Source organism: Tursiops truncatus, chromosome 10 (assembly GCF_011762595.2).
Source record: "Tursiops truncatus isolate mTurTru1 chromosome 10, mTurTru1.mat.Y, whole genome shotgun sequence".
NCBI classification, from domain to species: Eukaryota; Metazoa; Chordata; class Mammalia; order Artiodactyla; family Delphinidae; genus Tursiops; species Tursiops truncatus.
This window is the reverse complement of record NC_047043.1, coordinates 71,892,982-71,917,625: the sequence shown is the minus strand read 5'-3', so window position 1 is coordinate 71,917,625 and position 24,644 is coordinate 71,892,982. Positions and strand designations below refer to the sequence as shown.

The 24,644-nt window shown below is 44.8% G+C and overlaps 3 protein-coding genes across 12 annotated transcripts in view; all 3 read right to left on the bottom strand.

The window, feature by feature from the left end:
- Positions 1 to 1,372: 1,372 nt before the first annotated feature.
- Positions 1,373 to 7,306, bottom strand: HTD2 (hydroxyacyl-thioester dehydratase type 2). The gene has a single exon (XM_073811301.1). The coding sequence runs from the start codon at positions 7,304 to 7,306 to the stop codon at positions 6,800 to 6,802; it is 507 nt and encodes a 168-aa protein (XP_073667402.1). The 3' UTR covers positions 1,373 to 6,799.
- A 37-nt stretch (positions 7,307 to 7,343) lies between these two features.
- On the bottom strand, positions 7,344 to 14,377 carry RPP14 (ribonuclease P/MRP subunit p14). 5 transcript variants are annotated; one of them, XM_019947747.3, is made up of 6 exons: positions 14,243 to 14,377; positions 11,320 to 11,438; positions 11,135 to 11,219; positions 8,700 to 8,776; positions 7,933 to 8,011; positions 7,344 to 7,481 (listed from the first exon to the last, which is right to left on the bottom strand). In XM_019947747.3, exons 2-6 carry the CDS (start codon positions 11,394 to 11,396, stop codon positions 7,425 to 7,427), a joined length of 375 nt encoding a protein of 124 aa, XP_019803306.1. In that variant the 5' UTR covers positions 11,397 to 11,438; positions 14,243 to 14,377; the 3' UTR covers positions 7,344 to 7,424. The 5 variants fall into 5 exon arrangements, with proteins under 5 accessions (XP_019803306.1, XP_019803305.1, XP_019803304.1 ...); XM_019947746.3 differs by having other exon boundaries at positions 11,320 to 11,417; positions 14,243 to 14,376; XM_019947745.3 differs by lacking the exon at positions 14,243 to 14,377 and adding an exon at positions 13,961 to 14,127.
- Positions 14,378 to 21,288: 6,911 nt separating this feature from the next.
- ABHD6 (abhydrolase domain containing 6, acylglycerol lipase) overlaps positions 21,289 to 24,644 on the bottom strand; it is a 120,617-nt gene continuing 117,261 nt past the window's right edge. For all 6 annotated transcript variants that reach the window (XM_073811267.1, XM_019947718.3, XM_073811269.1 and 3 more), the window contains one exon: positions 21,289 to 22,408. In XM_073811267.1, the coding sequence (XP_073667368.1) occupies positions 22,232 to 22,408 (177 nt within the window). In that variant the 3' untranslated portion in view covers positions 21,289 to 22,231. The remainder of the gene's footprint in view (positions 22,409 to 24,644) is intronic.

The following is a 24,644-nucleotide window of genomic DNA, read 5'->3' as shown; positions in this document are numbered from 1 at the left end:
GCGCCTCCACGTGGCCGCCCCGCAGGCCCGGTACCCTTAGCACCGGGCCTCAGATCTCGGGGCAATTCACCCTAAGCCATCATCACCTCCAGAGGTCCTCAGAGCCGAAAACACCGCGTCTGGGGCCCTGCGGTCAGGAACCCTGCGGTCGGGAACCCTCAGGCGCAAAGATCCCAAGCCTCTCGCTGATGGGCTTTTCGCATTAGGCCCTCAGAAGCTGGACTCTCAGTCTCGAGACCTTTACAACTGGACTTTTCCCACTCAGGCCTCCCAGGTCCAAGGACCCTAAGACCCAGAAAAAAGGGGGCTTCAGGATGTGACCCTCAGTCTGTGCCCTGCAGACCCAGAAACTTTCTAAAACAAACCCCTCAGATTCAGGTTTTATGGGGAACTCGTGAACCTGGCTCTTCAGACCCAAGAACCTAACAGCTGGGCCCTCAAGATTGGACCCCAGAGTTGGAGCCCTAAGACTCCAGGACCCTCAGACCCAGAGCTCTTTGAACTGGGGACCCTAAAAATTGGGTATTGGTCCACAAACTCCCAACCTCTACCCTTTGCCCCAGCTCTTAGCTCAGCCCACAAGGCCTTCAAACTTGAGAACTCTCAACCTCAGGCTTGCGGTGGTCAGTCCCACTGTACTGGCTCCAAGAATCTCAAACCAGAGCCAGAGAACTCTGCCACCAACTTCTCAGCCCCAAATTGGCCCCATCTGCCTGAACCCAAGGCCATAATCCTGGCCCACCCACAGTGCTGTCTCCCCGGGCAGTGTCCCAGGACAGTGGAGAGAGTTAGACTTGGAATTAGATGACCAGGATCTTCAGGGCTCCAGGAATTACCAGCTGTGTGACCTTGAATTCGTTACCCAACCTCTCTGAGCCCCAGTCCCCATCTGCAAAATGGAGATAATACTTTTTGGAAGGGTTGATATGAGGAATGCAGTAGGATGGGAAGGGGCTCAGCACATAATAAAACCTCAGACAATATTAGTTTCTTCCTTCCCCTACAGTTCAGGATGGAAGTTTCTAACTCTTAAATTTATCTTCCCTAAATTTCTACATTTCAGACAAAAGAACAAAATTTCTTGGAAACACCATGACCACAATCTGACATCACAGCACAAGCCCAGACAGTATCTAAAGGGTACCCGCCCCAGATCACAAGCTTAAGGGGATTGTTGGGCAACTCTAAGTGGCCAAGTAGCCATGACAGACTGACTTAGAAGCCAAGACTCAGTGGAGAGAGAGATATGAAGAGGGAAACATGGAACTTCATGATTACATCCTAAAATAATCAAAATTCTCCTGCATTCCATGTTTGTCCCAGTGTGTTTAAAAGCAGCAGTCCATTAAAACAAAACTATATATCACTTAGGGAGCGTTCAACTTTTTACTTCCATTTCTTTAAGGCAAATGGGTTATTTCATTACCAGAATCACAGAAACCAAAATTCTGCTTTAATCATTATTCCTATCACGTGGGCTGATCAAGAAAAGGCTCTTCTCGCATACCGCTGGTGGGAGTATAAATTGGTCCAACCTTTCCAAAAGGCATTTATGCATTCAACAATTATTTACTGAGTACTTAAGCATGTAATAGGCCTGGCACTAGGAACTGGGATTTGACAACACATATCAAGGGCTTTGAAAATGTTCTCACTCAGTAATCCCACCTCCAGGAGAGTATCCTAAGGAAATAATCAAAGACAAGTGCAAATATATAGCACTCAAGGATAAATATCTAACAATAGGAGATTGGACAAATCATGGTACAATCATAAACAGAATATTTTGCAATGATTAAAAATGAGATTATCAAAGGATGTTGATGTTGGGAAATGCTCTAGATATAACAGTAAGTAGAAAAAAGCAATATATACATTTTATGATCCCAAGATTTAAAAATATATTTTAGGAAAAACACCAGAAGGAAGCCCACCAAAGTATTAACTGAGGGTCTCTAGCAAGTGGAATCATGATGCTATTTTTTTGTTTTCTTGCACTTTTCAAAATGTCTCTAGTGAAGCTACTTGTATGATTAGGAGAAAAATAATGGTGTTATATAACCTTTGAGTTGCAAAGGTCATCAAGTGACAGCCTGTTGTCTTCCTTACTATGAAAACGAAACTGAGAAACCAGATATTTGATGAAATGAAGCCACACTCTCAATCTAGCCTTTCTCATTCTCTAGAAATTCTTGACTAAAGTAAACCTCTCAGAATAAATACTAAATAGATCCTCTGGAGACCTGGCCCCAAGCCTATGACAGCCTCGCTATCCATTTGGCTTTTGAAGTGGCTCATACTGAAGGTGGGGCAACTCCCCAGTCCAGAGCTGATCTGAATCAAATCAACTTTGCTTCCAGTCTCATGCTGGGTAAAGCAAATGAGATATGCAGTACCTTAGTTGTTGCCACATACACTACTCAGGGCTGGCAGAGGGAAAAAAAAATTTACATTCTTGCACGTTGCCGAATGTTTAGATGGCCCACAGGTTGTTCATCTAACAGCTTGACATTTGGCCAGACTGACTGAAGATAATGAGTTTTAGTGAGGTTACTTCTAGACCTGGCAACTGCTCTACAAATCAAGACATAGAAGCTTGTGAAAAACTCAGTGCTTCCTAAGCAGCATCCCCTCCCAACTCTGAATGACTTTCTTTAAATATTCACCATCTGGATAAATCAAACAACTCACATTTGATCTTTCTTACTTCCCTTACGGGTTATTTTCCATCACATCGCAGAGGAATTTTGCTCAGGGTTTATAAGGTCATATGAACTGTGGCCTACCTGAGAGCCGCCCTAAAAATTGATTGTAGCCTAGAAATCGACTGCTTGTGGAGCCTTCCATTAATCCTGTTCTATTTATGTAATGTCCACATTTGTCTTTGGGTTTTCTTACGATTTTGCTCCAACTCAAAATTTCTCTGAAGATGTCGAGAATTCTAGCCTCTGCTGTGTTTGTAATCCATATGAAGAAAAGCCAAGAACAAAGGAAGTGAAACATCTGGGACACTGGAGATACTCAACTGCAGCCCAAGAGTAATTCCACAGCACTTGCATTCTGTTCAAATAGAGCCAGTTAATAAATTATGCCAGTGCATGAGGCATTCAGAGTGGCACAACTGCTCAGAGTGACTGTCAACCTTTGGTGGAGTATGTTTTAATATAAAAACTTAATAGATGTAATTTAGTAGCAATTTTCTTTGGGAGTAAATTGGTCTCTTAATCATACTCTGAGAACATAGAAGAAAAATGACTAACAATTCAGCACAAAATGAAAACCTGTGGTTACCTAAGAGGTACGAATGTGCATTTAGCAGTTTCTTCTTTTTCTAGCTGAATACACAAGATGAATGGTGGCTGTGGTGAGGCTTTCTCCCTGCTGCTACTTAAGATTTGCTGCCCAGAAAAAGAAATGAGTGGCACTTCACCAATATGGAAATGTTTCTAATAGAATATAAAAAGCTGTTAAGCAATTTTCCAGTACATTAGACTGAAATTGCTTAAGATGGGTATACATTTCTGTGGCAATCAAACATTACATAAATTGCAGTCTTATAATGCCCCTATGTGGAAAGTGCTAGTACAATTTGGCCTCATATTTTAGTCAGTACTTTTGTACTCACTTCCACTTGTGACCCTGTACAAAGCCACTTCGCAATTACCTGGAAGGGGACTTCCTGATTTGAGGGTCACCCATGCTTTCATTAGAAGAGCCATTCTTTCTGGCAACTTGTACAGAGCTCAAAATGAAAAAGCCAACCAGCTAGTTTTTGTTAGTCAGCTTTAACAGAGCATGAGAGGTCTGAGAATCTTGGCTCTGAGTAAAAACAACAAGTCATTGTGTACAGACAAGTATCCCTAACTTCTTGCCTGCTTCTCTATTCCAACTTTTTATTGGTTTACAAAGATCACTGGTTCACAAAGAAGACCATGACATCTACTGAGCACAAAAAAAAAAAAAAAAAGGAAATGCTCATATTGAGAAGCTACTTTAAGTTACAGAGTATTAATCAGCTATCCGCCAGATCTGACATCCATCCCTCCCCACCATACTTGACTTGCACATGATGTTTCATTTTTAGAATAACTCTTTCAGTAATTCTGCTCTGAAGACAAATAATCACTGAATGTCAGCTTAGAAAAAGTGTAGGCAATAGGTATGGGTAGAAGCCATCAAGTAACAGCAAAGGGGAAAACACTACAACTGTAGCAAGGGAATAAGATCTAGAACATTCTGAATATAAACAGAAGTATATAGAATAGTGGTTCCAAACACTTTACTGCCACATAACAAGATATCATTATAGAAACTGAAAGTGTTCCAGTATGGGAACATTTTAAGACCCACAGGGTGATGGAAAAAATGCCCTGGAGCCAGGCAGGGCTATTTGAATCCCAGCTCTACTGCATATTACCTGTACAACCTTGGGCAAGTCACACCACATCAGTCTGTTTCCTTGCCTATAAAATGGAACATTAACTTCATAAAACTGTTTAAAGGATTAGAATTAATGTAGAAAATTGGCTTATCATTGAAAGAATGGCAGCTTATAGTATTAATGATTACATCACACTCTACTTATGAACCCATGCTTCAGGACTGCTGCTAAGTCCCAGAGAATGAGTTCTGCAGGAGTATACAGTCTTAGCTTCAAGTCTCTATTTTGTGACTTAAGTTTCCCATTTTGTTTTTCAATGTCATATCAAATTTTAGGCATGTATAGTATTTCACCTATAAATACACCTTCTTCAGGTGGATCTAAATCTACACATGCTGCCCATTTTGAAACTCATGATAATGGCATCCTTGCTTCTCACTCTGATTTTGGTATTTTCATCTCACCAACAAACTAGAGTATGGTACAGTATTAAAGTTTAAAATACTCACTTTATTTATACACATCACTGCCCTCTAGTGACTAGAATAATTCCTTCTAGTAGTCTGACCCCCTTGATGTAAAAAATAAATTAAAAATCTAGTTACTCATCCACCAGCAGGAAGAAAAAATCTTTTTCCAGGAAATGTTGGTTGATGCAACCAATTAAACCTGATCTTACCTTCCTCATCAAAGCTTCTAGCTGTGGTCTGAGCCACCACCTAAAGCTACAGAGCACAGGTGGACCACCTGTATGTTCTACTATAGATTCTTGTCTTAATAGTGTTGGCTATGTTGGGCATGACCAGTTAGTAATAACACATTAGGCACATTTCCTCTCTAATACCCCTCAGCTCTTAAGAACGTGGCCTCCACAGTGTTCCTTAAATTTTTTACCTTATAATTTTTTAAATAAAAGCATATATTATTTATATAAGGGGGGACCCCACAGTATTTTCAAGGGAGAGATAAACAAATCTGGATTACTAAAATAGGAGCTTTGCATTCAAGATCTATTCCAAGTTTAGAATACCAACAGAGATTGGCTGACATCCTGAAAGACTGGTCTGTTCTCTAACTTTTGGCCAGTTAGCACCAAACTCAGGAAAACCTCTAACCTTATTCACAGAAGAGAATGGGCAATAGTAGTAGCTACTGTTTATAAGCTAGACCTTGTGCTTAACTATTTGTATCTGTCACCTCCAACAATCCTGTGTGGCAGGTGTTTTTATCCTGTTTTATACATGAGACCAAGAGAACTTACATAGCTGAGTCCAAATCTGCACATAAGCCCTCCTCCGATAACAGGAAAACCATCTGAAGGGCAAGTGACACTGAACATTGAACAAATTACCATCTTGGTGTAAACAGTAACAAATTACAATAAACTCTGACCCAGAAACTGCTGAAGAACAGAATCTAAGAATATTTACTAGTAAAAGATAGGTGTTCAAAGATGACCTATCTTCTTCAATAATTAAATGCTAGCTAGTTATAAATTCAGTGAGAAACTTATTCTACACAGATATAGGTAGGTTTCTCTTATCCAAATGCAAATCTAATCAGGTCTGAAATCCTAAAAGTAGAACATTAAGCTAAATGATAACTCTCCCAATATTTTTTCAGTTTTTGGTTTTTTTTTAATGGCACCTCATGGGAGCCTGGACACAATGTCCAACCTTAGAATCACCTATGATTTTCTTTTTTTTTAATTAATTAATTAATTTAGTTAGTTATGGCTACGTTGGGTCTTCGTTGCTGCGCACGGGCTTTCTCTAGTTGCAGAGAGCAGGGGCTACTCTTCGTTGTGGTGCTCGGGCTTCTCACTGTGGTGCCTTCTCTTGTTGCGGAGCACGGGCTCTAGGTGTAGGCTTCAGTAGTTGTGGCACGCGGGCTCAGCAGTTGTGGCTCACAGGCTCTACAGCGCAGGCTCAGTTGTGGTGCACAGACTTACTTGCTCCACGGCATGTGGGATCTTCCTGAACCAGGGCTCGAACCCGTGAACCCTGCACTGGCAGGCGGATTCTTAACCACTGTGCCACCAAGGAAGCCCCATCTCTGATTTCGTCTAGTCACTTTTTCTTTGCTTTTTTTTTTGGCTGTGTCACACAGCTGGCGGGACCTTAGTTCCCCAACCAGGGACTGAACTCGCACCCACGGCAGTGAAAGCCCAGAGTCCTAACCACTGGACCATCAGGGAATTCCCTATAGACAGATGATAAATATACTTAAGCCTGTGTGATGCATAAGGCCAAAGCATAAGTGGACAATGGAACACCCCTCTATCAGCTCCCCTCCACCAATGTGGGTTTATGGGTCCATCAGCCCCTCCTTGGTGAAGAACAGCAATCCCTGTTTTCCTCAGAGGCTGTTCAATAATAGTAACACTGATGTCTGAACTTGCATCTTTAAAGACATATTTCAGGATGTGGGAGCTTCTGGGACCATAACTTTAACCCAGCCTTCCATAACAGTCTTTTTACTTTCTAGTACAAAACATGACACTGCAATAATAGCAAGGAACCGCTTCAGCTTTTTCACTTCTGCAGAAGCTAAAACAACTTCCCCAACATATAAAGGCGCTGGAAAGTTAATTTCCTGGGAAAGAAATACACAGCCTGGCCCTGGCATTTTAGTACCTAGGAGAGCTGAAATAAGTCCATTGATCAAAACTCCATGTACAATCGTCTTTCCAAATCTGGTGTGTTTTGCAAAATCTTCATCCAAATGCAAAGGATTGACATCCCCTGTTAATTCTGAGAAGATAGCCACATCCCTCTGTGTGAAGGCCCTACTGAGTTCAGCCCGGTCTCCAACTCTGATGTGCACATGCTGTAAGTGCTGCCTGTTTAGCACTGCTTGGTTCAGGCAGATACTCCTCTGAAGCCTACCCCACCAAAGGCAATGGCTAGAAATTACTGGGAGCATCTTCAGACGTCTCAAATTCCATCAACAGGAGCTTTTAGGCTGTTTCAGTCCTCATACATTATGCTGGCACCAAAATGTACTTTTGAGAGCGAGGAATACTTCTGAAATTGAAGACTATTCAATTCAATACTAGTTCTCTACTGTTACCAGATAATGCAAGGAGAAATGGAGAAACCTATAAGAGAAAGAAAAAGTTTAAGGCAGTATCAGGAGAAAACTGCACCACAACACAGTACAATGTAGAAACATGCCCTATTCTATAGGATAAGCCAAAGTGAGGTAGTAGCATTTTAAAGAGCATCCTGAGAGCTAGCCTTAGATAAATAAGTGGTCATGATAAACTCAGAAAGAGCATTCCAATACATTAGGCACTAGGCATTAAGCAACAAAAGTTAAGACTTTTCCACAGGTGTTCCAAGTTTTATTCCCAAACCTTCCCCATAAAATTTAAAACCTAAGTGCTTTGTCTCACATTTTTGTAATTAATGAAGCCCTGAATTTTCCCCTCCCAGCTGGATGATGTTAACAACACTAGATTTATGCAAGCGCAAAAATGAGACACATATGAATAAGTAGTTTGGTCTACTACTCAGCTCATTTGGAATATGTGAAGGAATGGTCTTTACCTGAATCACTCTGAAAGCACATTTCTTGCCTTTATAGGATCCTAACAGGGTCAAAGAGCTCCACAATTTGACAAGACCACTACGGAAAGATCGAGAAAGCGTAAGTAAAGATTTGTCCCTGCAACATCTCCCTAGTACTTTTGTTTATGATGGTCCAGAAAGTAGTTTCTACCAGAAAACCTATTTAAAATAAGAAAACTTTAAAAATAAAAGCACAGGGCTTCCCTGGTGGCGCAGTGGTTGAGAGTCCACCTGCGGATGCAGGGGACACGGGTTCATGCCCCGGTCCGGAAAGATCCCACATGCTGCGGAGCGGCTGGGCCCGTGAGCCATGGCCACTGAGCCTGCGTGTCCGGAGCCTGTGCTCCGCAACGGGAGAGGCCACAACAGTGAGAGGCCCGCGTACCGCAAAAATAAATAAATAAATAAATAAATAAAAAATAAAAAATAAAAGCACAGTATGTCAAAGGCAAAGAAAAACATGAACCTCAATCAGGAATGTTTCTAAAATATACACTTCTGAGTTTGCAACCCTGACTATCAATTGGGAAACATTATAGTTGTAAGCAAATCACAAGTTTGGCTCTCTAGGGTGTAAGTTCCTGGTGGATGAATGTTTATATTCTCCCCAATTTAAACTTCCAAAAGCTGGCTGGAGTTCACAATGACAAAATTCTTCTCATTCTCAGAGGAGAGCACCTTTGCTCTTTTTTTGCCATCCGTCTCTCTGCTCTGTTAAACTAGAAGTGTTCCACTGTCTGTCGTACCTGCTGCATATTCTCAAGATGGCTGACAAGGTCTTCTCTTCGTAGGTTAGAATGTCCAAGGGTAAAGCAGCATCAACCTAAGTATGGAATAATGCTGTCAGCAGACTATTATCATCATTACTCTTGAACTCTAATAACTAATTCTGTCAACTGCTTTTCTTCTCCAAAAAATCAGTATTTTATTTAATGGATTGGAGTACTGGGCCTGCTTTTTTATAACTTCCCCCTGCCTGGAACATTCTTCCTGTACCTCTTCATATTGCTAAGGCCTCTTTACCTTTCGCAAGTCTTCGTTTAAATTGCTCCTTCCTTGATTCCCAAGATTAAGCTCAACTGCTTGCTACGCTCTTTCACATACAGGACCCACATACTTCCTATTTCAAGATACTCATCGTTCTTGCCATTAATTGTTCAAGATGGTTTCCTATTAAAATAACCAAGACCATGAGGCAGAAGCCATGTCTGTTTGTTTACAACTACATCCCCAGGAACCAGGTTTTATACTTGACATATAGAGGGTGCATGGATTTTTTTCTCATACTTTTTATTTTGAAAAATTAGTCACATGAGATTGCAAAAAAAATGTGCAGGAAGATTCCATGCACCCTTCACTCAGCCTCCCCCAGTGTCAACATCTTGCATAACTACAGTACAATATCAAAACCAGAAAACCGAAAATAATAAATCAGAGCTTATCCCAATTTTGCCAATTATACATGCACTCATATTTGTTTACATGTATATGTGTGTAGTTCTATGCAATATTACCATACAGGTAATTTAAGTATTATCATTATCAAGATAGAGCTATAGCATCACAAGGCTCTCTCCTTCGACCCCCTTTACAGCCATACCCACCACTCCTCCTCATCCCTAAACCCAGGCAAACACTTACCTTTCTCTAAATTATATAATTATGATAATTATGTTATTTCAAGAGCATTATATACATGGAATCACCCAGTATATTACTTTTTGGGATTGGCTTTTTCACTCAGCGTAAATCTCTGGAGATTCCGTCAATTTGTCAGGTGTATCTATGGTTTATTCCTTTTCATTACTAAGTATATTCCACGGTATGAATGTACCATGGTTTGTTTAACTATTCACCCACTGAAGGGCACGTGGCTTATTTCTATTTTGGGGCTCTTACTAATAAAGCTGCTATGAACATTTGTGTACACGTTTTTGTGTGGACATAAGTTTTCATTTCTCTGGGATACACAGCCAGGTATGCAATTGCTGGGTTGTAGGGTAGTTTAAAAACAACTACCATAGTTTTTTAAAGGAAACTGCCGAACTGTTCCAAAGTGGCTGCACCATTTTACATGCCCACCAGCAATGTATGAGTGATTTAGTTTCTCTGCATCCTCACCAGCATTTAGTGTTATCACTATTTTTCATTTCAGTCATTCTGCCAAGTGTATAGTAATGTGTCATTGTGGTTTTAATGTGCATTTCCCTAACGGCTAATGATGCTGAACATCTTTCCATACCTGTGCTTCTTTGCCAACTGTACACCCTTTTTAGTGAAATGTCTGTTCATATCTTTTGCCCATTTTTAAGAATATTTTTTTGGATTTTGGCTGCACCGCGCCATGCCACGTGGCACGCGGGATGGTTCCCCAACCAGGGATAGGACCCGAGCCTCCGCGGTGAAAGCGCCGAATCCTAACCACTAGACCACCAAGGAACTCCCACTTTTGCCCATTTTCTAATTGGAGTGTTTGGGTATTTTTCTTTACTACTGAGTTTTAAGAGATCTTTATATATTCTAGATATTAGTCCTTTGTCAGACATGTGGTTTACAAATATCTTCCCCCCAGTCTGTAGTCTGTTTTTCAGCCTCTGAACCAAATCTTTTGCAGAGTAAAAGTTTTTATTTTGATGAGTGCTTGATAGATTTTAATTTGATAGAATATGTATCAGGAAATAATTTCCTGAGAATCATCTGTCTTTGGTCTCTGTTCAAAACTCTACTTGTTTTCAATTGAATGCGAAAACAGACTACTCAAAGTGCTGGTCTGTGATAAGGAGCTGCGCCAGAGTGGAAATCAACAATATCAGTGAGCACACTGTTTAGTTCAGCTCAGTTTTTTTCACTGGAGACTGTCTCAGTAAAGGAAACGGTGTGCTCATTTACATTCTGGTACAAGCCACAACAGGCAAAAAACCCCCAAAAAAACCCCAGCAGTTTGCAGGTTGCCAGTCTACACCATACTTTGAGTTGCACTACACTAAACATTTGTCTAACAAGTTCTTGTCAACTAGAAGGCATATGAGAACAAACCTATACAAAACTCATCACTTCTGAAAGTCTGCTTCTGCAATTTCAAATGTGGTTTTAAAGTTTTAAAATAATGTTGGGAAAAGTGTCCTTTCACTATGTCTTACAAAGACCTTAGGAGTGCTCAAACTACCAAGTGATTCCATACCTCTCCAAACAGGTCCTTCAGGGCTGAAATAAGCAGCTGTTTGAACTGTGCAGCATTCAGTCCAATGCCATGATCTTGAAATTCTCTGTAAAAAATATTTTTAAAAAAATGCATTGCATTAAATTTCATGCCATTCACATTCATAAAAGAGTAGTCGAAAATAAAACTCAGGAGACTGAACTTACAGGTGGACTTTCATGTAGTGGTGCTCAGAGGGATTTCTGTAAACTATTCTTTCATATGCGGCAGCTGGGGCTGGCATCTTTTCCAGTGCTGATCACACCTACATGAAGGGTCAAGGGGGCTAGAAATTACCAAGACACAAGCTATTTTTCACTTTTTTAATGAGAATTTGACCTATATGATTTTTTAAAAGAACTCTTAGTACAATAACTTATCTAATTCTGGTCAAACTGATGTTACCCTTACAGACACAATGGAAGTTTCTATATTTTATATATGCCAGACCACTGTACTCTTATTTAATCCCAGCAAACATTTTCCCTTACTGAGTACCCAGCTCTGTGCTAAACACTTTACATGACTTAGGTCATGTCTTCAAAATGATCCCATGAGCTAAAAGCTATCAGTATTCCCATTTTTGAGAAGAGAACACTGAGGCTCAGCAAAGATAGCTAACACCTGCCCAGAGGCACACAGAGATTCCAACCACTCCTGAGCTGCCTCAAGACCACTCTGGCATGATGCCTATTCATACAAAAAAAAAAAAAAAAAAAAAGTAAAAAGTGTAAAGGAGTAAAATCTGGGACCGAAGACCCTCTTCTTATTTACTCTGTCAACATAGAACACTAACAGAAGAATGAGGGGTGGTAGTTCTCCTGGCCTCCCGCACGTTGGATTTGCCTGTTCTCTGTCTAGAAGCCAGGCCTGTACAGGGCTATTTGGCAGCCCTGCAAAAGACTGAGCTTAAACAGCAAAGGTCTTAAGAAGAATTCTGGAACGGACACTCAAGCCATTTCTAACAGATCTGGAACTTTCAAGAACTCAGAACATGCTAGTCCCCCTGGAGAGAATCCCTGTCCTTTGGCTCCACCCCTACCTCACTCTCACTCTGGATAGCTCCTACTCATCTTTCAAATTTTAGCTTAAAGTTCACCTCTTCCAGGAATACTGCCTCTTCAGGGAGGTCTTCTGTGACACCCTAAGTTAGGTACTCTTGTTACACAATCTCTTAACATTGTCTATTTGTTTAACATCTGGTTCCCCCACTAAAGGGACCAGGAAACTGAGGCCGAACCAAGGAAAGGGACTTTTCCAAGGTCACATAGCTATAGACCAGCATTTACAAAAACCTCTCTGGGCCCACTTCCAACTACCTCCAAATGATGACCTCAAGAGAAAATGAGAAGTCAGGCTCAAGCAGGTACATCCAACCATCCATTCAACAAACACGAATATTTACTGAGTTTGGCACAGAGTATTCATCACTTTCTGAATACAGGATTGATCAAATGGTGGTAGTGTGAGGCCTGTATGTTCAAGAGTTATCTTTGGTTTCAGGACTGCAGCAATAGTTACCTGGTGCTTCTTTCCCCATCACCAGAGTCTCCCCGACTAAAGGGGCAAGCAGAACAGGACCCTCAGTCATTCCATTCATTATCCGGCACACGATAGGTGTTTTTTAAGTGTTACGGACTACCCTAGAGGAGTTGGCTGCTTGAGGTAGGGGAGTGAGACTGGACTGGGGCTTAGGATGCCAATAACAACAAAGATTTCAGGACTACTCTGGAAATGGATAACGGTGATAGTTGTACAACAACGTGAATGTACTTAATGCCAATGAACTGTACAGTTAAAAATGGTAAATTTTAGGTTATGTTTATTTTACAAAAAAAAAAAAGACTGAAGGAGCAAGTGTTTATTGAGCAGTCACCTCTGACAGGGCTGAGCCTCAGGGTGAGTGATAGCTCTGCCCTCTTCAGGTTGTCCTGAGATTAAAGGAGATGGTGCTTGTGAAACCCTCGCTACAGCCCGGCATATTCACCAGGCTCACCAGGAAAATGTGAGCACTTCCATGGTGGCTGTCATCATCATCTTTGAAGTCAGCCTTTTTGGTGGCTGTAGGGATGCTCATTACCTGATCTACTAGTAATAGGTGTCCCTGCTTCCCTCCCCAATCTAGTCTCTACAGCAGCCTGAGTGACCCTACTAAAAACCATCCAAGCCACATCATTCCTCTGCTCAAAACCTTGCAAAGATTCCCGTTTCAGAGTAAAGCCAAAGCGTTTACAGCCGTGATCTGGACCACTGGTTCCTCCCACCACCTTGACCCCACGTCCTACCGCTCTCCCCTGCTCAGTCCCACCACACAGACCTCCTAGCTTTTTCCCTCCCGCCTCTGGGCCTCCCTCCTACCTTTCCACATGCTGTAAATACTCTTCCTCCAGATAGCCACACGGCTCATTCCCTTGCCTCCTTCATGGCTTTGCTTAATTTCATTCCTCCATTTATTCCAGTAGCATTTAGATCTAATGTCATCCCCCCATGCCACTGCTCTACTTTTTCCTCATAGCATTCACCACCCTCTAACATAACTGTGAAATTCATTTATTCTTTATTCGTACTTCCCTCCCCCGCCCTATTAGAATATACATTCTAAAAGAAACAAGCATCTTTCTGTCTTGTTCTCTGATGTTTCCCGAAAACCTAAAACAATACATCGCATACAGCAAGCATTCAATATATAACTTTGGGACGAAGTCAACGATTTACAAAAAAACCCAGAATCCTCGATCCCGTACTGTTGGGCACTTAAGTCGTTTTCAACTTTCTCAGACTAACGTCCGCCATTGATTTAGCGCCCACCTGGGGGCCGGGCGCATGCGCTCTGCACACGTGACCCGTTCGGTCCTCTCAGCCGCCCTCCGCGACTAACACCGCGTTGTAGAGAAGCCCGGGGAGGTTGGCGGCCCAGCCTCGCCTTCAGCCCTTGGCGTCCGCGGCCGGAGCGGTAGGTACCGCTAACCACTCCTCGCTGCCCGCCGTCCTTCCGCCTTGCGCATGCGCCCCAGGCGCGCGCGTCCATACGTCACCAGTGCGGCCAACTGAGCCCACTCCCGGAAAACAGCCGCCCTGCTATCCGCCTACCCGCTCTCCGTCGGACTGGACTGACGCCTCCCGGACTCCTTTTCCCTGCAAGAATCCACCAAGACTTGGAGCTCCCCCGAAGCCTACGGCCCGAACTCCGGGGTGTTTACGTTTGGCTCCTCTCTGTCCCGCCCCCGGATACGTGACGTCTAGGGAGGATATGACGTCACCGCGCGAAGTTCTCCTAAGGACCCAGGCGTGACTCTGAATCTGAGACTCTCCATGCTTAGTGCCCTCTAGTGCCCACGCTGCAGAAAGCCGTGTGCGCAAATGTCTGCATAGGGTAAGGGACTCAGGGCATGTTTATTGTGCCCGAGAGCGTGCTTCGTAATCATTCATTTATCTATGCCTTCATTCGTTCAAAAAATTTATATCTAGCGTCTCTTCTGCTGAGCATCTCCTAAATAAAGCAATCCCCAAGGACAGAACCGGTTCTCAGTGTCTCTTGTGGCTCCCAGCGCATAGTAAGTGTTCTGTCTGGGTTGACATAAAAAAAACCCAGATGGTCCTATTTCCGAATGTAAGCCAAGTTTCATCTATTCGTTTATTGAGTAAGTACTTGCTGAGCCCCTATTATGTGCTAGGCACTGGCAACAAGATGATATGGCCCCTGCACTCGTGAAACATATCGTGTGTATTCAATAATCAAGTGCTTACTTTGTGCCAGGTACTATGCAAAAACCTTTATATATGTTATCTCATGGAACTCTCACACAGTCGTAAAGTAACTATTATTACGATCATCCCCATTTTACAGAGGTGGAAACTGAGGTACAAGAGGCTAAGTTACTTGCCCAAGATCACAGTTATAAGTGGTGGATTGGGCCATCTGACTTCAGATGGTTTTCTCCACACTGCACAGTATTACCACCAATTGTGTGATATGAGTCAGGGGCATACATGGGAGAGGGCCTCGGGGCTGCCAAAACTTGAGTGTAAAGCCCATGAGGTTGGGGCCTTGTCTTTGTTGGCTCACCACTGCTATCCTGTGTCTGGCACTCAACTCCTACCGCGTTCTCTGAAAACTGAGTTCCCTTGACAAGTTTATGATTAATCTCCCTATCCAAAACTTTATTCCCTTTCTTGTCCCACCCCTGTTCCCCTCAGGATTGAAGGGTAGCAAAGAAAAGGGGGGACTGAAACCAAGCAGGACCCTGTGGAGCCTTCCCAGCTACAAAATTCCTTCCATGTCTAACTACGAGAGAATTAATCTTGCTTGTTTGAGAATTCCAGGGGCTGAACTTAAGGAGGTGGAAGCAGACCAACCCTGGAGTAAATTACTAATTGAGTACACATTAAAAACACCAAGATGACACTGACCAGACCACTGCACGACCCATCTCAAGATGATTATTGGAGCTGACCGTGCTGTTCTGCACGTAGCCCCCTGCTTGTGCACTCCTGAAACTCCCTTTTAAAACCTTTGTCCTTGAACCCACAACTAGGAGATGGTCTCAGACATTAGTCCACCATTTTCGCAGGTTGCTGGCCTCCTGAACAAAACAACTTTTTTCACTAACACTTGTCTCTCGAGTACTGACCTTTCGAGCGGCAAGCAGTCAAACTTGGGCTCAGTACCTGCCTCATCCAGTTACACATATGTCTGTGTCTATGTGTGCACACACATACATATATACTTAAGTATAATGTCTAGAAGGGTTCCAAGTGGACTGATGGAAGACAGGTGGGGCTGTGTGGAGGGTATAGGAGATGCTCACAATGTTTTAGCATTCATTTTGTTTGATTTATTTTAAAGTGACAGGGCATCACTTTTATAATACTGATAATTGTTAAATAAAATTCAGGACTTGCCCCTAATGGTCACCAGGTGGAGCCGTGGACCACACCCATCTGGATGTCTCTCTTTCCACCTTGGAAGAACAGACTCTTCCTCAAGATGTCAGCTCCAACCCCCACCCACCAAGGTAAGAGAGAGGGGACAGGGAGTGCAGGTTCACTGTCCCTTATCTGCAATCCTGAAATCCAAGAAAAATCCAGAAACCAAATCTTTCTTCATCTGGCATAATGCTTAATCCTACCTGAGGTGAAGCTCTTTATAGCTTTTGTCCCATTTGCTGTGGATATGCATAGAGCATACAGCAGAAATACGAATGCATTTGATCATGTAAAGCTGCCCCAGATCCCACTGGGGGTGTTGCACAACGTATGGTATACACAAAATACCACCTCTGTAAAGTCTGAAATTTCTGAATTCGGTATCACATCTGGCTCTGTGAGATGTGGTAAGGGACTGCAGACCTACACTCACACTAATAGTTGCCCTTCAGCAACAGTTACCCAATCCCAGCCAGCTTTCACCTTGGGTCACTGGGATTGTCACCATGGTGCCACTTCCTGCCCCTAAGAATCCCTTCTTCTCCTCTCATCCCTTGCTGGAGCTTGGCAGCCTTCTACATGTGCCCTGAGGTTCCTAGTCATTGTCCTGAGGGTTTAGAGACCAAAGATCCAGAAACCATGGAAAGAAAGTTTCCTCCAGGAGCCAAGAGAGAGGGGCTGTCCTGTTGCTCAGAGGACATCCTCTCCCTCACCCTGACTAGACTTATGGTCCCACAAGACCCTCATCCCATCACAGGCACTGGCAACCCCAGGCCCACATCCTGGTGATCTCCAGCCCAGAGAGCAACACTGGGCCCCAAGGGTAGCTGGAGATACCAGGACAGCAGCCCCAGCACCGCTGCCCTCTGGCCCTGACCGTGGCAGGTAACTTGAGGACATTTCCACTGCGCCATCTGTGACCACTCGCACTGCTTTTTTGCCTCCTTTCGAGGAATGGAAGGGTTGTATGAACGTCATCCAGTGTGGGAGGGATGAAAGGGGGAGGGAGAAGCGGCTGATGGGAAAGCCCAGTCTGTATGGTTAAAGGAGTGACGCTGGAAGATTTGAAAGATTGACGGATCAGAAGAATCAGGTTTCCAACTGTTAAGAGTGTCTGTGTGGGTGATGGAGACAGACGGGTATGAGACAAAATGATGAAACAGAGATGGGGCAAGGGGTGGGGGAGGAGAGACAGAGACAGAAAGACTTGGAAAGAGACAGAGAGAGACTATGAGAGTTTTTTAAAAAAATGCTCTCGAACCCGGCCTAGAGTATATCAGCAAACATTTCTGAAATAGACCCAATATATTGCTACTTTTTGAAAATTAATTAATTAATTAATTAATTTTGGCTGTGTTGGGTCTTCATTGCTGCGCACAGGCTTTGTCTAGTTGCAGTGAGCAGGGGCTACTCTTCCTTGCGGTGCGCAGGCTTCTCATTGTGGTGGCTTCTCTTGTTGCGGAGCACAGGTTCTAGGCACACGGGCTTCAGTAGTTGTGGCACGTGGGCTCAGTAGTTGTGGCTCGTGGGCTCTAGAGCACAGGTTCAGTAGTTGTGGCGCAAAGGCTTAGCTGCTCCGCGGCTAGTGGGATCTTCTCGGACCAGAGCTGGAACCCATGTCGCCTGCATTGGCAGGGGGATTCTGAACCACTGCGCCCCCAGGGAAGTCCTAAATTGCTACTTTCAATAAAAGACTTGGTCAACCCAAGTTCACGTGCCTGAGGCACAGTGAGGCCAAACAAACTGAAAGGTCGGAGTTTGGAGCAGAGAAAGGTTTATGGCAAGGCCAAGCAAGGAGCAGGGGCAGCTCATGCTCAAAAGACCCAAACTCTCCAATGGCTTTGAGGGAAGAGCTTTTAAAGGCAACGTTTGGGGCGAGGGCTGCAGGGTGGACGACTTTCTTCCAATTGTTTGGTGGTGAGGTAACAGGTGATGCTTCAGGAATCCTATTCATCAACCTTCTGGTTCCAACCTGTCTGGGGTCTAGTGCTTGTGCTCAGCATGTAGTCACCATCCTCCACCTGCAGGGGGTGTAGGGTGGGTCCTTAGTTCCAGCCGAGCAACTCAAAGATACGTGTCGGATTGTTATGTATATCCCTCCAGGAGGAACTAGGACTGTGTTTTATTACTGAACTATTGTTTCTTAACTGCTTTTACTTTGTTTCTGCATTCCCTCACTTTCCTAATTAGTAACTTCTTGAATCTGCTCTTCAGGAGCTCAGGGAAGGCCTAGGAGACTAAAGCCTTTTTCTACAAACAGGAAACAGGGAACACAGAGAGGCTTTTGTACCCCAAGGACTTCCATGGTGGTCCAGTGGTAAAGAATCCATCCTGCATTGCAGGGGGCCCGGGTTCGATCCCTGGTCAGGGAACTAGATCCCACATGCAGGGGCCCAAGGTGTGACCTCAGTGATCTGTGGTTGAAGCTGCCACACACTGGCCTGGTCTAGGCAAGCCAACAGGGCCCCAGGCTCTGCTGGAAATTGAGCAAGACAGCTCCTGCCTGAAACGGTGAAAGCACGGTTTTTGCAAGGCACCTTCAATCATAAACCAAGAGGCTTCTCTCTCTTTGTTATCTGTGTGAGCTTGGGCAAGACACTTTACCTCTCCATGCCTTGGTCTCCTTGGCTGTAAAATGGGCACAGTGTCCTATGTCCCTTTTAGGGCTGTGTGAGAGCTTGATAAGTTGATGCATGGAAAACACTTAGAATAGCGCCTGGCACATTTATATGATTCAGTCATGTAATTTACATGATTCAGCCTGGCCTGACATACATTACAATTTCCCAGTACTTTCTGGGGACCTTCTTTGGACAAAGCAACAACTAAGTTTCCCTGGGATGGGGAACTAGAAGATAGACTTACACACATGGGCAGCTCCATCCAGTGTCTTGCATCAGTCATTCCTGGTGTCACTTCTGCCCAGAACAAGAAGCCCAGACTAACGGGCAGATTGGGTTCTAAACACTACTGGTCCCTCAGCCTCTTCAACATCTGCCTGGAGGCTCCATCCCTAGCAGCCTCGACAACCCTGCTCCAGGCAGTGAGGGAAGAGCCCACTTATGATTCCTGGGGCTTTCCACTCTTATTTCAGAAGCTTCGGGCAGTCTTTGAGGGAGGGCTGTGATGATTGACCCCTTTCTTCTTTCTAAGACCGTCATTAAAGACACTCCAAAGGGCCCAGTGGGGCAGTAACCAGCAGGCTCTTCATAATCACAAAGGCAGGAAGTGGGGCTAAAGAGGGAGATGTGCTTTTCTGCTTTCGAGTCTTCCTAGCACCATGGGACCAGAATTGCAGGGCCAAGAGAGAAACTTGAAAACCCACTTTGCAGGTTTGTCAAAAACAACTCTTGGGCTTCCCTGGTGGTGCAGTGGTTAAGAATCTGCCTGCCAATGCAGGGGGGACACAGGTTCGAGCCCTGGTCCGGGAAGATCCCGCATGCCGCGGAGCAACTAGGCCAGTGCGCCACAGCTACTGAGCCTGCACTCTAGAGCCCACAAGCCACAACTAGAGAAAACCCGCGCGCATCAACGAAGACCCAGTGCAGCCACAAATAAATAAATTTAAAAAACAAAACTCTCAAGGGACTTCCCTGGCTGTCCAGTGGTTAAGACCCTGCGCTTCCACTGCAGGCGGTGTGGGTTCCAGTGACGTTTTCCAGTGACAGTGGAGTGCTTTCCACTTCCAGGTGGGAGCCGTGTCCTGCACACCTTGCCCACTATCCTTCCAGGTGGGATGGCCAGCACATGCCCCTTTCTGGATGACCCCACTGAGGGTGCAGTGCATTGGCTCCTTTGGACCTGATTCTTAGTTCAACCCAGGACATAACAATTCCTGCATCTAACAGGCTTAATGATCTGGGGTAGTTATCCCAGGTCTGGGGCTTCTTCAGGCTTCTTCTTCCCCAAGGAAACCATCTCTCCCTACTGAAACCTATCAAGACTGACTCCTCCCAGAGCCTTAGTAGGCTCAGAATTTTTGGTGAATATGGGAGACTGGAACAAGCAACATGTCAAATATCTGCTTTCTTTTCTGCTTCATTGATTTTTGCTCTCATTTGTATTATTTTTTTCTAGGTTTGATTTATTTACTTTTTTTTTCTAGCTTCTTAAAATAGAAGCTTAAATTATTTATTTTTTAGCCTTTCTTCTTTTCTAATATACATATTTCAGCCTATAAATTTCCCTCTGAGCACTGCTTTAGCTGAACCCCACAAGTTTGATGTCACATTTTCACATCTCTTGTTTTTAAGATCTATATTCTACTCTTCCTTGCTAAACTAAAATATTCAGACCAAGTCCTGAATTCCAATTTAGACCACAATGTTCACCAAAGTTCTCACTTTATTTCCAGAACTATATGGCTGCAGACTCTGTAAGAAGATTTGAAAGAGTGAATCTCCTGGGGAGTTTAGGTTCCTAAATGCCACAGAAGAGAGTCAAAAGGAACAGTTTGATGACTCATGCATTTTGTTTTTGATATATAATTTCAGGACTTCCCTAGTAGCGCAGTGGTTAAGAATCTGCCTTCCAGTGGTTAAGAACCTGCTGGACACTGGTTCAATCCCTGGTCTGGGAACGTCCTACATGCAGCAGAGCAACTAAGCCCGTGTACCACACTACTGAACCTGCACTCTAGAGCCTGTGAGCCACAACTACTGAGCCCATGCACCACAACTACTGAAGTCCTAATGCATCCTAGAGCCCATGCTCCGCAACAAGAGAAGCCACCGTGATGAGAAGCCCACGTACCACAACGAAGAGCAGCCCCCGCCTACCACAACTAGAGAAAGCCCGTGTGCAGCAACGAAGACCCAAATGCAGCCAAAAATAAATAAATAAATTTAAAAAAATTGATATATAATTTCAATTGAATAAAAATTGCAAACATGATTTCTGGAAATGAAAGTAGCAACTCATATAAGCAAGGTCTTCCAATGCCTGTAGAACAAGCCTTACTTTAAAAAACACATTTTAAAGTTAACAGAACGTCTGCCAACATTGCACTTCATTAAGAGCTTAAAGACAGAAACCAGTAGAGGGATGGGATAGGGAGGGTGGGAGGGAGACGCAAGAGGGAGGAGATATGGGGATGTATATGTATAGCTGATTCACTTTGTTATACAGCAGAAACTAACACACCATTGTAAAGCAATTATATTCCAATAAAGATGTTAAAAAAACACCAAAAACCAGAAACCACTTGCATGTTGCTGATCTAGACTTATTAAATTTATTTTATGTCATTGTGGTCAATTTTACAGCAGTTTAGATTTATTTTCAATCACATTACTGTTCACAGAATTCACAGAATTCATTAACAATCTAGTATTTTACATCCAAGGGTTTTCAATAGCACAGCAAGATAGAAAAGAGGTGCTTGGGAGCAGAACCCGAGTCTGATTATTTAGATAGATGTCTAGAACATTATTGCTTTATTAGTTCTTTTTAAAAAATAATAAATTATTCCCAGGGAACCCACCCTGCCAGGTGTTCTTTGTACTGCAGCTGTCCCGGGTTCACTCAAGACATACCTGACACGGGGGTGCTGGTCAAATCACGCACCTGTGTTCTCTGCTGCTCTGAGAGCTGGCAAGGCAGAACACGCCCTTCTGCATGTGTAAATATTTTCTACAGCCTGCCGTGTTCCTCCGTGGTCTTGCAGTTGACGGGCTGCATTCACATATGGGACTCTACGTAAACTTAAATTAGACATAAACGGGAGGGGCTTGGTGAACGGGGACTAACGCTCCTAAAACAGCCACTGAGCATGCACGGGAGAGTGTCAGAAGCAACAGAAATACCTCGAGCCTCAGTCTGTGAGGAACATCTTAAAGAAAATGTCCTCGGTGGTTATGGTCCAATGTGGGCGCTTTGTGACATGAACTTGAAGACTTCTGGGTAGATTTCATAGATGGGTTTTCTTATTTCGTTCCATGTGAATGTGCATTTTGTGAAAAACATCTTGGAGTTTTCCTCATGGCCCCCGAAGCTCTGTGGATCTGTAGAGACTGGGGCTGGAGGACTTGGCTTCCTCAGGGACGCTGGCGCTCCCACCGCATTTGGGGCAGGATCCCTGAGAAGTGGTGGCTGTGTCAGATTCTGGAGATGGTAGTGGATGCTGGGTGCGGAGCGCAGGCTGCCACTGGGGCCTCAGTCCAGCTTCTTGTCGTTGTCTGTGCTGTGCACAGAAGCTAAGAAGTCGACAATGAGCTTGGCTGTCTTCCTGGGTCTCTCCATCACCACCGAGTGCCCACAGTTTTCCAGGAGCTCCACCTGGCAGTTGGCAATCGACTTGGCCAACATGTCCGCCCCAGACACGTCGAGCACCTGCAGGATGAGAGAGGAAACTAGACGGAAAAGGTTCAGACCCCCGTGCGCTCTGTGGACAGAACTCCCATCCAGGCCTGGCAGGGGTGATTTTTAGGACGAAGTCACTTCAGTGTTGGGGCTTGTGGCTCTCTGACGGAAGTGACCACATGCCTCACGTTTTATCCTGCAGCTCGGCGCTAGGAGGTGTGCGCTGGCGGCATTACTGAGGTGGAAACACAGACCCTGCCCTGAGGACATCCTGGTCTGGTGGAGAAGCCAGACAGGACAGCAGACAAATGCAGAACGATGTAGCGAGGATTCTGATCAGGGAGGATCCTGGGAGCTGAGAAACCACACGGGAGGGGAATTCACGGAAGAGGGAGCAGCCCAAGGGTGGGAGGTCATGGCAAATGCAGTGGACGGCAAGGAGTCTGGTGCTGTCTGAGTGGGGATGGATGTGGGGTGGGACAGAGGGGGCCCACTCTTCCAGCCACGCCGGGAGCCAGGCCTCAGTCTGAGGGCAGCTGGGGGCCGTGGAGCTGTGTCAAGGACAGCGGCCAGTGATGTGATCAGGCTGGGCCAGGAGAACGCACCCTGCCCCTGGACTAGGGGAGCCCAAGCTGTGGGGAGGCCACACAGGAGACGCGCAGAGGGGAAGACTAATTATCACAAGCTGGAGGAGTATCTCCTGAAGGTCCTTTGGGGGGTCCCTGAGCTGCGGGACCTCCGGCACTGAAGTTTGTTAAAACGGGGAGTGCTTTTCCAACCACTTTTCCAGGCCCAACACCTTTTGAACAACGCAATTGCATTTTCACCTGGGTTACCTTGCTACTTTAACGCCAACCTACCGACTTTCTCCCCAACACATTCCTTTGGTGTCGGGTTTGTATTGACTCCCCTTCTCTTAGTCACTTTCACCTTCAACTCATCCCAGACAAGGTGGGCCCCTCCATCCATAAGAGCAAGAGCAAAACCCCAACAACCTCGAGCACGGTCTGTTTTCGAGCTTTAGTCTCATCAACCCAGATCATTAAAACCAAGATTTGCCGCCCACTGGGAAGCGGGGTGAGCAGAATGCAGAGCACCCTGGGCTGCAAAAATGCAAAAAGGAACAGCTAATGGGGAGCATGACAGGAGTTCGCCTCTCCCTGTTGGTCCCCGAGAGCCCACATCACCTTTGGGATTTTTAGAATGAAGAAAGGCCTTCATTGTTCTGACTCTGATTTCTGACTGAATGACTCCCTGCTGGCCCAGCCTGGGTCCCACTTTTCCTATCAGGCGTCCACAAAGCTGCTTTCAGTCCCTGGCTGGTGCGAAGGAAGCACAGGAGACCTCCCTCCTCTGGATGCCCTCGTTCCTGTGCTGTGCATTCTCGGCTGCACCTGGCCGACGTGAGACAGCTGCACGTGGACGACGCCACCACCGCTGCCTCCCGGCCTGCGCCAGGCACACAGACCTGGCTCCCCCTCCCCAGTCTCTTCTCCTGGGTCGTCCGCAGTCGTGAGCCTTTGTGGTGCAGCCTGACTTCCTGCCTGTGCTTTCACACACATACAGTGGGGATGTGCAGCCTGCCCAGGGCTCACAATGGTGGCTTTCACCTTGGTGTCCACAGGGGAGCTGTCTCAACGGGGAAAGCTTTACTCTAATTTCCTTTCTCACGACTGTCAACAGCATAAGACTGCTAGATACCCTTTAACAGACACTGTAATTCTGTCTGCCTGTGGGCTCCATTTCCCACCGTCTCCTCTTGCTTTTAACTTTCCAAGAACTTTCAATAAGATATGATTTCTAAAGAACAGTGGCAAACCAAAGGGGAGCTTCTGGGGTATAAATGAGTATTTCTTTGGAGGGCTCATTATGGGTTGATTGTGCCCCCTCCCCAAATCCATATGCTGAAGTTCTAACCCCCAAAACCTCAAAATGTGACTTTATTTGGAAATAGGGTCATTGTAGATGTAATTAGTTAAGAAGAGGTTATACTGGAGCAGGGTGGACCCCTAATCTAGTATGACTGGCATCTTACAAAAAGGGGAAATTTAAACACAGAGATGCATAGGCACAGGGAGAATGCCACGTGACGATGAAGGCAGAGATGAGGGTGATGCGTCTATAAGCCAAGGAACACCAAAGACTGCGAGCAAACTCCCAGAAGCTTGGGGAGGGACATGGAACAGACTCTCCTTCAGAGCTCCCAGGAGGAACCAACCTGCTGATGCCTTGATCTTGGACTTCCAGTCTCCAGAACTGTGAGACG